Below are 13,894 nucleotides of genomic sequence, written 5' to 3'. Positions count from 1 at the left end.
TGCCAGGCCTACTGACTCTGCCCATTTTAGAGAAGGCCCTGATCAATATTTCTAGCACCCAAGGAGAGTTTAGGAATGAGCTGGTCTTGAGAGGAGATCTGGAGACGATAAGCTTTGAGGGGAAATTAGGAGGCGCCTTGGTTTGGCCTTGTCCGCCATCTTGTTTTGTTTTGTTTCCCCAGATCTGGTTGGAGAAACAGGCCTCATGTTTGCCACCTCCATCTGCCCCTGCCTGGCTTGGCCGTAGTGTCCTATCTTGGGTGGCCTTGCCTGAGTTTGGCAGTTCCTCTCCCAACAAGCAGCGACACAGGTGTGCACAGAGGTCTGTGTGAGGTCTTGGGGAGAAAAGTGCCCAATTTTTGCAGGAGTCGGTCCATCCCCACCTCCCAAAATAATGGCCCTTGTCTGTCAGTGTGCATGTTGGTCCCTGAGAACGGGGCCAGCTCGGAGCAACAGGCTGTGTTTGTGGTTGTGTGTGTGTGTGTGTGTGTGTGTGTGTGTGTGTGTTTCCCTCATTTTTCTCTGTCCTGCCGGTGGGCAACGAGGTTTAGAGTGGTGGCGACTGAGCCTGGCGAGCGTTTTGGACAATGCCAGGGGTGGGTTGGAGCGGGCGGCTCTTTCACCAGACGGAGCATTTGTGAGCTGGGTTCATGGGCGAGTTCTTGGGGCAGTGGAAGACCCGGCCAAACTCCTCGAACTGCGAGACGCTGCCGAGGACCCTACAGGCGAGAGGGAAAGAAGAGAGGAATGACGCAACGGCAGCCACAAAAGCCTGAGAAGGATTGTTGTATAAAACGAGAAGTGTGGGACTGCACCTAAGATGCTTCTCCTGTTTTGCAACCCTTGATTCCTCATGTGGAGGCTGGCTGCAGGGGCTTGGTAGAAAGAGGGAAGCACTTTTCACATGCTCAGATTCACTCTTTGCTCCTTCTTCTCAAGATCTGGTGGCTGCACCCTGACAGCTGGGTGGGAACTGTTTCAGATTTAAGCCCCTGGCAGCTCCAAAGGATTAGAATAATAGAATAATAGAAGATTTGGAAGAGACCCAAAGGGCCATCTAATCTATCCTATCTAATCTAAATTTATCATTAATTTAATTCCATTTATTCCCCAGCTTCCATCTGACTCAGGTATGAAATCTCTCATAGGCCTTCACCCCTCTGTGTGTTTGTCATCCCCCAAAGCAGTGCATCTCTCAAATCAGAATCCAAAACACGCCCATTTCCCTGACTGAAGCTGATGGTCTGAAGGTTTCTCCTGCCTCCTTCGACATGCAAACACACCATGTCCCAAATTTGGATATTGGCCTGCCTGCTCTTTGAGCAGGCATCCCCAAACTCGGCCCCCCAGCTGTTTTGAGACTACAACTCCCATCATCCCTAGCTAAGAGGACCAGTGGTCAGGGATGATGGGAATTGTAGTCCCAAAACAGCTGGAGGGCTGAGTTTGGGGATTCCTGTCTTAGAGGAAAGGCCTGGGAAGGCTGGTCTACCAGGGATGCCCCCAGCCTGGCAGGGGAAATTTGCTGAGCAGTCAAGCAAGGAGACCACATAGGGTGACCGTCAACCGTGGGTTGGCAAGCAAGGCTCTCGGAACACGAGAGTGTCCATGTTTTATTTATTTTGTGTCAACAATCTGTGCTCTACTTAATCTCAGCAATGTACAAGAGCCATAATACAGTAGGAATAAAAATGAGTCAAAACTATAAATTCAGAACTCAGTTTTTAAAAAGCCTGCTGGAGATGGAAAGAAGAAAAAGCCCCTAGAATGGCAGATTAAGTTGATGGACTATGCTGAAATAGCAAAAATGACCAGAAGACTCAGAAATCAGGAAGACCAGAATTTTAATACGGAATGGGGGAAATTTATAATCGATCTTAAAAACCATTGTAAGCAGCTAAAATCGTTAGTGGGGTTGGAACAACAATGGTGAATTTTGGACATAATGGAGATGCAAAAGATTTGGATTATTATAGAAGATGCAGGAGGAAAGGACTAACAATAGGACCCACAGAGGAGGGAAGCCCAGGAGATTCTGTGGAATCTTGTTTCTATATTGTAAGTTGTTACATTATTGTAAAATGTTCATTTGAAAAACGCAAATAAATAAATTTATTTTTTAAAAAGCCTGCTGGAATGAAATGAAAGTCTTTAGGAAGAGCCGGACGTTCAACAGGGAGGGGACCGGCCTGATCACAACAAGAGCGGAGTTTCACAAAATTAGGCCTACAATACAAAACACAGAACTCCTGGTAGATATGACTTATTCATCCAAGCAGGGATTCCTGCAAAAACCTCAGAGGTCGAGCAGGAATATAAGGGATGGGATGGTCCCTGGGGTATTCTGGACCCAAGCTGTCAAGGACCTTGTAAATTACCATATTTTTCGCCCCATAAGATGCACCTGACCATAAGACGCACCTAGTTTTTAGAGGGGGGAAGCAAGAAAAACAATATTCTGCGCAGAGCAGGTAAGCAGCAGTCACTTTCCTTGCTCCCGTCCGTCCTTCCTCCCGCTTCCTGTGAAGCCAGTAGAGCAAGAGGCGCTGCTATCGCTCTCACTGAAGCCAGCAGAGCAAAAGCGATAGCTGCACAGCGAGCGACAGACAGGAGCCATGGCTCTGGCTGCGGAGGCATCCCTCAGCTTGTGACTGCAGTGGTAGCCGAGGGATCCCTCTGCCACCCAGTGCATTCACTCCATAAGACGCACAGACATTTCCCCAAACTTTTTAGGAGGAAAAAAGTGTGTCTTATGGAGCGAAAAATACGGTAATGCAAGCACCTTGAACCTGGTCCCATAGTTTATGGGCAACCAGTGCAAGCCAAACCCAAACAGCATCCCTTCTCCTTCCTGTCCCCTCCTCTTGCACACAAACACGCATACGCACACAAACCCAGGTACCTGTAGTGTTCAGGGGCATGTTTGTCGGTCAGCACCTGCAGGTAGATGGATTGCGAGCGCCGTTTGATGCACCAATTCTGCAGGGAGAAGAAGCGAGAAGTGGAAGGCTGAATCTGTCAGAGACTGGGGAGGGAAGGTCCGGCCTGTGGCTCCAAGGTGAGGCTGCCTGGGAGGGCCCAGGGCTCTCAAGTTCTTAGCCAGTGTCTCAAGCCTCTTTGCCTTAGAGACCAGGCAGCCTGCTCCAGCCCTCCACCAGAAATGCCTTGGTGTGGAACAATGGTGGTAGCAGCAGGGGTCTCTGGCCAACGTTAGGAAAGGCAGGAACAGGTGCGCATGAATCCCCCCCCCTTGCTATCGAAATGATTTATTTTGTTCTTCATTTGTTAAAAAATTGCATTCGCTTTTGATCCCTCTTCCCTTCCTCTCTTCCTTCTTAGCTTTTTGCTGCTGTCTGTGGCAATAGCAGAGTTGAATGGCAGCCATTTCACGTTGCCAGAATGCCCTCAAGCTAAAGGTCATTAAAACTTACACACACACACACACACGCCCCACTCCCATTTCAGTCTCCAGAGACTGAAAACTAGAACAGTAAAACTGTTTAAGCTCTTTGCAAAAGCACACTTTGCACTTTTGCAAAAGCTCTTTGCAAAAGTGCTCTTTGATGCAGCCTTCTCTCCTTTAAACACCACACCTGTCAAATTTGGCTCACAAGATTGATCCTGATAAGGATCTGGGCCACTCCTCCTGTAAGCTCTTGAGTATAACCTTTCCTTCACCAGCCTGGATCTCTGGTGATGGCTTGGACTCCTGGCAGGGGCTGATGGGAGTTGTAGTCCAGAACATCTGCTTGGGAGCCAGGATGCTGAAGGGCGCATTAGTGAGTTGAGAATGCTTTGGAGGCGCCTCAGTCTGATGAGACGTGGTAGCAGCGTTTGCTCAAGCCTTTGGGGTCTGATTCAGGAACCCCAAGCAATCATTCCCTGGGCACGCAGGCCTTACCTGGGCAAAAGCGATGAAGAAAAGTTGTTCATGGGTGTATTTGAGAGGGTGGAGAGGGTTCTCGGGACCGTTTTCCCGCACCCACTTCTGATAGGCCTGCAAGAGAAAGTCTTGCTCAGCAAAATGAGGTGGCTGCTCCCCAACCCTCCCTGCAAAACCCTCCCCAAAGGTTAAATTGCTAAACGGCCTCGGTCCAATATATCTGAAGGAGTGTCTCCACCCCCATCGTTCTGCCCGGACACTGAGGTCCAGCGCCGAGGGCCTTCTGGCGGTTCCCTCGCTGCGAGAAGCCAAGGTACAGGGAGCCAGGCAGAGAGCCTTCTTGGTAGTGGCACCCGCCCTGTGGAACGCCCTCCCACCAGATGTCAGAGAGAAAAACAACTACCAGACGTGAAGGAAATAAGCAGCTATCTTATCTTTAAAAGACATCTGAAGGCAGCCCTGTTTAGGGAAGCTTTTAATGTTTAATAGACTATTGTTTTTTAATATTCTGTTGGAAGCCGCCCAGAGTAGCTGGGGAAACCCAGGCAGATGGGCGGGGTATAAATAAATTATTATTATTATTATTATTATTATTATTATTATTATTATTAAAGTATCCAAAGGGCAGAGCTTTTGAATCCTGGTCCCACTCCCCCACCCCCCCGTGTTTTTAAGGCATTCTTATTTGTTGTCTAAGACGCCTTGTGTCCCTGACAGGGGAAAAAGCAGGGTATAAAAATCTTAACAATTGTGTTTCTTATACAAATAGTGAGGAACACGGTCACTCGGTTCCTCAAATGTATCCACAAACGTCTGGCTCTTTTAAGACTCTTTGCTGTTATTTCTTTTCCATTATAATTTAGTAACGATTTGTCATAATAGTTGACAGTGAAATTCTGTTTCATAATTACCTGCCAAAGTTTTGAGAGTTAATTTTATTGCATATGTTTACATTCTAATAGACAATTGAGTATTCCTTCATTAGTTATAAGTTGTTTTGATTTATAGCCATATTTTTTTACTACGGGTTATTTGTTTAGGATTGCTAGAAAATGTGCGATCTCTGTGTGCATTTTGCAGTTTCTTCAGCAATGCAGAAAGGCGGGATACAAATCAAAAGTGAGGTGAAACCGCAGTGGGGTGGAGTGCTGTGCATAGACTGCTCTCCCATGAAATCATCTAATCCTCTTTTAAAGCCCTCAAATTTGGTGGTGTTATGTACTGAGTTGAATAGGATCCAAACTGCAGCAGTCTGATTGGTCCTAGAACAATAGGATCCAAACTGCAGCAGTCTGATTGGTCCTAGAACAATAGGATTCAGAATGCAGCAGTCTGATTGGTCCTAAAACAATGCAGCAGTATGATTGGTCGGCAGGAGCCACCCAATCCAGATCCAGATAGAAGTGAATCCACAACCTGATTGGCCTACAGGAGAATTCCGGAATTAGCCAATCACGTGGGGCCCATTGTGTAAATAATGTATATAAAGCAGATACTTTGAGGGGACTTTCATTCCCTCCTCACCACTATGAGCTGAATAAAGAGTATGAAATCCACTCTCGACTCTGAGTATATTTCAGGTGGCCATCACTGTGGGAGGGAGTTCCACAGTTAACTAGGCACTGTGTGAAAAGCACTCTTGCACAGGTCTGTCAGCCAAATTGAGCTTGGGCAGATGGGTGGACTTTGCACATGTGACTGGGAACTCCTCTTCCCTTGGGGGCGGGGGGACTTACATAGTAGGCGAGCTTAAGTCCCCCCATATCAGCAATGTTCTCCCCTAGGGTATGCTTCCCGTTCACCTGTAAGAGAGAGAGACAGACAGACAGACAGACAGACAGACAGACAGCAGAGTTAGGATTGGAGATGCTTCCTTTCCACCATCCCACAAAACCCCAGTATTGAGATCAGAGGTTTCTCAAACTTTTTTCTCCGGGCGGCACCAATTTTTTATTGATAAGGAAAATACTGGGAAACAAAAAGAATCAAATCCTAGCAGTGCGTAATCGATAGCACAGAACGCAACTGCTTTATAATAGGATCATGAGACACCCAGAAAGTATAAAACAATGCAGCAACATAAAAACACAAACTATTCCCAAAATATAATTACAAATCTTACAAATGCACTTGAAGTATGTATATGAACTCAATGGGAGGCGTGAGCTTCTCTTTGCTGGGTAATCTCGTTTATGTCCGGTCTGATTTGAGACAAACAAACTCTCGTCTCATCGACACAAAGAAACCTTTCTCTTTCCTGGTCTTTCTTTTTTATTTATTTATTTATTTGATTTTTGAATTTTATTGTTATACATGTTTTTATACTGTAATTTATGCTGCTTTTATAATTAAGTGTTTTAAATTTGTTGTTAGCTGCCCTGAGCCTGGTTTTTGAACTGGGAAGGGCAGGGTATAAATAAAATATTATTATTATTATTATTATTATTATTATTATTATTATTATTATTATTAGAAAATCCCTGTTTCTTTGCCCTCCAATCTCCTCCCCACTTTTGTCAACCTCTCCTGCCTCACCCTTTGAAAACGCCTCACCCAACCCCTGTTCCTCCCTCCTTACACTTCACCCAACACTATGTGTTCATATAAAGGCTTGAGTGTACTCCCACACATCCCCAAAGTTGGATTGCCACCTTTTTAGTGCCAGGGGCTCCCCTGCCTTTAACAGCTGGGCGTCGGGCAAACATTCTATTACCCCTTTCCAGGGCTGGCATCCAGTGCTGGTTGCCGGGTGACCCAGATGTGATGTGTAGTTGAGCAAATGCAGCCTCTTTGGAAATTGCCAGCTGGCACCAAGATGCCAACTTCCAAATGCCACGGTAACTGTAGAACTTTGTTCTGCCACTGACACGGTACGATACGATAATCTTTATTGTCATTGTCCCATAAAGAACAACTGGGCATTTGCTTCTTACTCAAAAGCCTGTCTATATGATAGTGGGCCAAAATACAGGTCCGCCCTCCTTCAAGGGGAGGGGGGGCGTAACCCTTCCTCTTGCCCATTGAGTTATAATTTGCAATGGCTGCCTCCTATAGCAAATAGAAGGTACTAAGGGCACTTCTGGGACGCGGGTGGCGCTGTGGGTAAAACCTCAGTGCCTACGACTTGCTGATCGTAAGGTCGGCGGTTCGAATCCCCGCGGCGGGGTGAGCTCCCGTCGTTCGGTCCCATCTCCTGCCAACCTAGCAGTTGAAAAGCACCCCTAAGTGCAAGTAGATAAATAGGTACCGCTTTATAGCGGGAAGGTAAATGGCGTTTCCGTGTGCGGCGCTGGTGTTGGCTCGCCAGATGCAGCTTCGTCACGCTGGCCACGTGACCCGGAAGTGTCTTCGGACGGCGCCAGCTCCCGGCCTCTTGAGCGAGATGAGCGCGCAACCCTAGAGTCAGACACGACTGGCCCGTACGGGCAGGGGTACCTTTGTTGTTGTTTAGTCGTTTAGTCGTGTCCGACTCTTCGTGACCCCATGGACCAGAGCACACCAGGCACTCCTGTCTTCCACTGCCTCCCACAGTTTGGTCAGACTCATGTTTGTGGCTTCGAGAACACTGTCCAACCAAGGTAAAGGGTACTAAGGGCACAAGCCCTATTCATCTATTCTATTTATTTATTTATTATTATTATTTATTTATTTATTTATTTATTATGACATTTGCACCCGCGCCTTTTCTCCAAGGTGCTGAGGGTGGCTGGCATACACACCTCCCCCCCCCCATTTTATACTCACAACGTATTGCACTTGGGCAAAAAAAATGAGAGGCACAAACACAAGATTGGTGACACCTGACTTGAGAGCATTACATGTGAAAAGGACCTAGGAGTCTTGGTTGACCACAAACTTGACATGAGCCAACAGTGTGACGCGGCAGCTAAAAAAGCCAATGCAATTCTGGGCTGCATCAATAGGAGTATAGCATCTAGATCAAGGGAAGTAATAGTGCCACTGTATTCTGCTCTAGTCAGACCTCACCTGGAGTACTGTGTCCAGTTCTGGGCACCACAGTTCAAGAAGGACACTGACAAACTGGAACGTGTCCAGAGGAGGGCAACCAAAATGGTCAAAGGCCTGGAAACGATGCCTTATGAGGAACGGCTAAGGGAGCTGGGCATGCTTAGCCTGGAGAAGAGGAGGTTAAGGGGTGATATGATAGCCATGTTCAAATATATAAAAGGATGTCACATAGAGGAGGGAGAAAGGTTGTTTTCTGCTGCTCCAGAGAAGCGGACACGGAGCAATGGCTCCAAACTACAAGAAAGAAGATTCCACCTAAACATTAGGAAGAACTTCCTGACAGTAAGAGCTGTTCGACAGTGGAATTTGCTGCCAAGGAGTGTGGTGGAGTCTCCTTCTTTGGAGGTCTTTAAGCAGAGGCTTGACAACCATATGTCAGGAGTGCTCTGATGGTGTTTCCTGCTTGGCAGGGGGTTGGACTCGATGGCCCTTGTGGTCTCTTCCAACTCTATGATTCTATGACTCTGTGAGGCAGGCCAGACTGAGAGGGCCCAAGGTCACCCAGTTTAGCTCCATGGCTGAGTGGGGATTTGAACTCAGGTCTCCCAGGTTCTAGTCTGAAATGGTAATCATTACTGGCTCTCCAGTGGACTCCAGACTTTTGACTCTCCCCAGAGGACCCGCTTGGTTACAGCAATCAGAGCTGTAATAAATTTGTTTATAGAATTCTCCTCTGCATTTTCATTATTTTAATTTATTGCCTGCACCTTGGGGTAGTTTACAACAATTTAAAACACGGCATTAAGAACAAATCAAGAACGCCCTGTTATAAATACAATTTTTAAGTGGGTCCCATCAAATTAAGTGGGTCCCTTCAAATATTCTCTATTTATGTGAACGCATGCTCAATATTTGTTGTTCATTTTCAGAATATTTGATATCCACCTACTGATAACATTATTTGATAGCCATGCTGTGATAGTATTGAATATCGAACTGGATTTGACTGATGATGCACAATGCCATTCAGAATTTTGACAGCTTCTGGAGCGGGTTGGGTGGGTGTGTTTCAGATTTGATGCCTGCCTTAAATAACAAGCCGACATTTGGATATTGTGGGGAAATGTCACAGTCAAAGGGCAAATGCAGATGCGAGGTCCCAAAATTTCATCTTTTAAAAACATGGACAGTGGAGCTGGAAATGTGGACATTTCCCACATATTTGCAAACACGGGTTTCGGGTTCTACGGCAGACTCTTTGCAAAGGAGCTCTCCCCTTTTGCATGGCACACCCTGGCTCACCCTCTGGTTGTAGACCGTGAAGTTGTCATACAAGTTAACGATGCATTCTGCCTTCTTAAGAAACTTGCTGTAGGATGAGTCGGTCCACCAGTGCATCAGGTTGCCATGGCGATCGTACTGGCCTCCTGCAAAGCGTACAGATAAGGGTGAGTCACAAGGGTGACCTCAGAGATTTTGCTGCTATAGGGGGGAGAGGCTGCAGTTCTATTGCGGTTTGACTGCAGGAGTGTTCACATGTTATAAGCACTCCTGTGGGTTATCCACACGTAGCGTTCAACGAGTGTACACTTTGTGTACCTGTTCACACAAGAGCAGAGCTGTGTGCATCCGCAAAGTGTTCATTCTTTCAAAGAAAACCCTTGCACGTGCGTAGAGAGAGCTTGTACCTGGGTTTAGTGTAACGTGAGAACAAGCATCAAGAACCCTCAAGTGTTTACGGAAATAATTCATTGATCGGCTGGGTGTGTGCCAAGGGAGGGGGAGCTCAGATAAGGCTTAGAACAGACCTAGCCACATGACATAAACATATTTTTAATATTAAAAATACAAGACGTCGTTGGGGCCAGAGGCCCATGATGGATGTATTCAAACTTAAGTTGAAAAAATGAGGAGGCAAGGATCAACATCTAGTTCATGCATGCCTGTTCTGTGCCCCATTGTGCAGATGAAAGAATGAAAATGGATGGCCTCTGGTAGACATTTGCAGTCTCTGTGGGAGCAGCTGCAAGGCCTCCCTTCAAACCAGGCCAGGACCGGCCCTACTATGAGGCAAAGTGAAGCAACCGCCTCAGGTGGCAGATTATCGGGGGTGGGGGGCAGGCAGCATTGGCAAGGTGTTTCAAGGACAAACCTGTGGGTTTTCCACCATGATCCTTCTAAGCCTGGGTTTCCCAAACTTGGGTCTCCAGCTGTTTTTGGACTACAACTCCCATCATCCCTAGCTAGCAGGACAAGTAGTCAGGGATGATGGGAATTGTAGTCCAAAAACAGCTAGAGACCCAAGTTTGGGAAACCCTGTTCTAAGCTAACCTGCTTCCCCAGTGGCGTAGCGTGGGTTGTCAGCATCCGGGGCAAGGCAAGTAATTTGCACCCCCTAACCCGTGGATTTGCGCCCCCTAACCCGTGGATTTGCGCCCCCTAACCCTAACCCCCAGATGTTGTGCCCGGTGCTGCCGGCCCCCCCGCAACCCCCACGCTACGCCACTGTGCTTCCCTCAGGTGTGAGAGGATCGTGCGGACCCACCATTTATTAAAAATCATTTATGAAACCATTTAATGCTTTAAAAATTCTCTAGGAGGCTGAAGTAATATTAAGCCGACCGTCTGATTGGCTTTCAAAAAATGAATTGAATTGGTTTCTGCCTCAAGCAGCAAAATGTATCAGGCTGGCCTGGTTATTAGGTTTTGGGAAGGTTCGGGGAGATGATTATCAGGCCCTGAAACAGGTTTGGGGAAGGGAGGGGGAAGGGGGAGCTCACCCCAGTCATCGTAGCCGTGTGTCAGCTCATGTCCAATAATCGTTCCAATCCCGCCGTAATTCAGGGACCTGTAGGTGGGAGATAAAACGTAGGGGGCTATGGGGTGCCAGTGAAACAGGGGGTTGAAGGGTTGGGGAACAGGTGAGAGCCCAGACTCCGCAAAAAGATGGAGAATTTTAGGCTGGAAATCCGCGAGGGGCTAGAGGGGCATGATCCAGGTCAGCACTGTCTTCTGAATCTGCCCCAGGCTGATAATATTAGTAGTAGTAGTAGTAGTAGTAGTAGTAATAATAATAATAATAATAATTTATTATTTATACCCCTCCCATCTGGCTGTTTCCCCAGCCACTCTGGGTGGCTCCCAGTTGAGTGTTAAAAACAATACAGCATTAAATATTAAAAACTTCCCTAAACAGGGCTGCCTTCAGATGTCTTTTAAAGATAGGATAGCTGCTTATTTCCTTCACGTCTGAAGGGAGGGTGTTCCACAGGGTGGGCACCACCACCAAGAAGGCCCTCTGTCTGGTTCCCTATAAGCTCACTTCTCGCAGGGAGGGAACCACCAGAAGGCCTTCGGTGCTGGATCTCAGTGTCCGGGCTGAACGATGGGGGTACTTTCTCTTCAGAACAAACGTGGCCACTTTTCAGCACATTTTTCGAAGGGCACATTTTTATAGTTTATTCACCCTCCCAGAATTGTGTGATGAAATAAGCAGAGCCCCAGCGTTCCTATTAAGGAAGGGATTGCTTTTAAGGGACAGGTCATCATCCCCATAAAACGTGACCTGCAGAACAGAAGAGTTGGACTGAAACCCGCCAGCCCACAATTCTTCAGCGATGGGCCGCCTAGACGTTGTAGGACTACAAGTCCCATCATCCCTGACCACTGCCTAAGCTGGCAGGGGATGATGGGAGTTGTAGTCCAATGGAATCTAGCCTGAATCGCCACCAGCAGAACCACACACAAAGCACCCATTTCCCTCCCAGAAGCCCATGGTGTGCTCCCAGTGTGCGAAGAAAGCACTTACTGTGGAAACTCTGGGTCATATAGCGTGGGTTGAAGAATTCCAGCTGGGAACACTGAGGAGAAAGGAGACAAAGATGGTAAGGGAACAGAAATGCTCAGCAAATATGGAGCCTTCGAGAACCTTCCTTGCAGAACGGCAGATGGCATAACGTTAAATCTTGTGAGGGAAAAAGCTCTGCGTTGGTGAGGATTGCATAGGTCATGTAGGTATGGAGCGGCCTTGCCAAATAAAGGTAGGATTCCTAACCCCAGTGGAGAGCAAGATTTGTTGGCTGCTATGCTGAGATTTTGAGATTCAGTCTCTAGCAGTCTAACTATGGAGCCTGCTTGGGTAGCATTTCAGGTGAACGGTGCTCCTCAGTGCATAGCAGGGCCGTGGCAATGCAAATTCCTGACTCTTGCTCCTGCAATGGGCGAAGGAAGGAGTGGGGATGAACTCCACTGTGCAACTTCCCTTTCCCATGAGCTATCCAGTCCCACGAGAGATCCAGAAATGCAAATGTGTCCATACCCATTTGGTTCTTGTTGGGAAGGTAGTAAGCGTTCAGCGCCTGGGGGGGCAGCAGCCACCTGCAATGAGAAAGCACACCTTGATCAAGAGAGGTCTGCTTGCAGCACAAGGTGAGACCTGCTTGACCCAATAACTGTTAGATGCAGAAGACAACATCTCTCTGCACAGAAATGGGGTCCTTCAGAAGGCAGAGAGCACATTGAAATTCTTTTCTATTACTAGAGGTGAGTCAAGGAAGGGGCGGGAAGTATCAGTGCTGGTGCTACTAAGGGATGGGAGACTTGCCAGCCTTCAGATATTGTTGGACTCCAATTCCCATCAGTCCCCACCAGCATGACCAGTGCTTGGGAATGGTGGGGGTTGTAATCCAACAACAGGTTCCCCAACCCTGTGCTAAGGGAGCAGGAAGCAGATGCTCCAAGGGTTCCTGTAGCAGCTGTCGGAAACAGCTACAGGAAGTCAGAGGCTTCTGCCCACATGGAATTTTGTGAACCAGTCCTCACAAAATCACTTCCTTCATTCTCAGAGCAGTGTTTCCCAAACATGGGTCTCCAGCTGTTTTTGAACTACAACTCCCATCTTCCCTGACCACTGGTCCTGCTTGCAAGGGATGATGGAAGTTGTAGTCCAAAAACAGCTGGAGACCCAAGTTTGGGAAACTCTGTTCTCAGAGCAACCAGGTCTGAGCCATCAATCTTGGGTGAACTCAACACCTGCTTGTGTGTCGCGTGAAGAACGCTGGCTGGTTCAAACATACTTTTCGATAGCGGGTTTGGTTCAAAGGAGGCAACGTCCCTGCGCTGTTGCTGCCAGCCACTAGAGGTTGCTCAAGCCTGGGGAAATGAACAGACAAAGGAAGGGAAGGAAGAGGAAGCAGGTGGGGGGAGACTGGGGTGTGTGTGACTCCCAGGATGTCCCTGTTTCACGTACCAGGAAATTCCGATTGCACAATTGAGTTGGATCTGACACTCCTGTGCAGCAAACACACTTCAAAAAAGAAAGAAAAGCCAGAAAGACAGAGATAGGAAAATGCACAGGAAGTGTGGGTTGATGCTTGATGCAACAGTGTCTGACTTCCCCACAAGCAATCAGTAGCTCAATCAGTAGCAAATGTCTAACCTGCAAATGTCTAACCTGCAAACAAATCAGGACCAATGCTGGAAGTACCAGCAAATTCAGATCTCCACAGTAGCTTTCTTGAGAAGTTGTGGGATGTGAAACACAAGAGCAGTCAAGTACAACATTCCTAGAGTGAACATGCTTACACATGGGGAGGAATGTTTGTCCAGCCAGCAGGTCAGCTTCCTGTTTCCTTCTGGGCTGGGACAGACTCCTCTGCATGTGACTAGAGGTGGGCGTGGCCTCACCTGTGCAGGTAACGACAAAAGCACAGGGCAGGGCAGCCATCTCTCTGTGACTACTTTCGTCGAAGAAGCAACATCTGCTTAGCCAAAGATGCTCTCTTGCCCTCCAGCCAAGAGAGGACAAAGGGACTGTCTCCTTATGAGATAGTTTCCAGGTATATGTTACTTTTCTAAGCTAAGTCTGCCTTCTGGGATCTGATTGTGAACAGAATGTGAGTAAACTCTTTTTATACTTTTATACTTTTATATACTTTGTGTCTTATCTTTTATGAGGGAATAAGGGGAAAATACCAGAACAGTTATTATAAGGCTTTAGCGAACCTGAGCAAACGCATCCGATGTAAGTTTAAAAGGGGAATG

General features: G+C 47.3%; 1 protein-coding gene across 1 annotated transcript in view; it reads right to left on the bottom strand.

Moving 5' to 3' along the window:
* Positions 1 to 476: 476 nt before the first annotated feature.
* Positions 477 to 13,894, bottom strand: part of ECEL1 (endothelin converting enzyme like 1) — a 51,609-nt gene continuing 38,191 nt past the window's right edge. Inside the window, exons 10-17 of the mRNA XM_079977837.1 lie at positions 12,171 to 12,229; positions 11,661 to 11,712; positions 10,633 to 10,700; positions 9,155 to 9,279; positions 5,620 to 5,685; positions 3,902 to 3,997; positions 2,903 to 2,979; positions 477 to 719 (exon numbers count right to left, since the gene is read on the bottom strand). Coding sequence (XP_079833963.1) covers positions 620 to 719; positions 2,903 to 2,979; positions 3,902 to 3,997; positions 5,620 to 5,685; positions 9,155 to 9,279; positions 10,633 to 10,700; positions 11,661 to 11,712; positions 12,171 to 12,229 — 643 coding nt within the window. The 3' untranslated portion in view covers positions 477 to 619. The remainder of the gene's footprint in view (positions 720 to 2,902; positions 2,980 to 3,901; positions 3,998 to 5,619; positions 5,686 to 9,154; positions 9,280 to 10,632; positions 10,701 to 11,660; positions 11,713 to 12,170; positions 12,230 to 13,894) is intronic.

Source organism: Podarcis cretensis (genome assembly GCF_951804945.1).
Source record: "Podarcis cretensis genome assembly, chromosome: 5".
NCBI classification, from domain to species: domain Eukaryota; kingdom Metazoa; phylum Chordata; class Lepidosauria; order Squamata; family Lacertidae; genus Podarcis; species Podarcis cretensis.
Note: the sequence above shows the minus strand (reverse complement) of the source record. Positions and strands in the feature narration are given on the sequence as shown.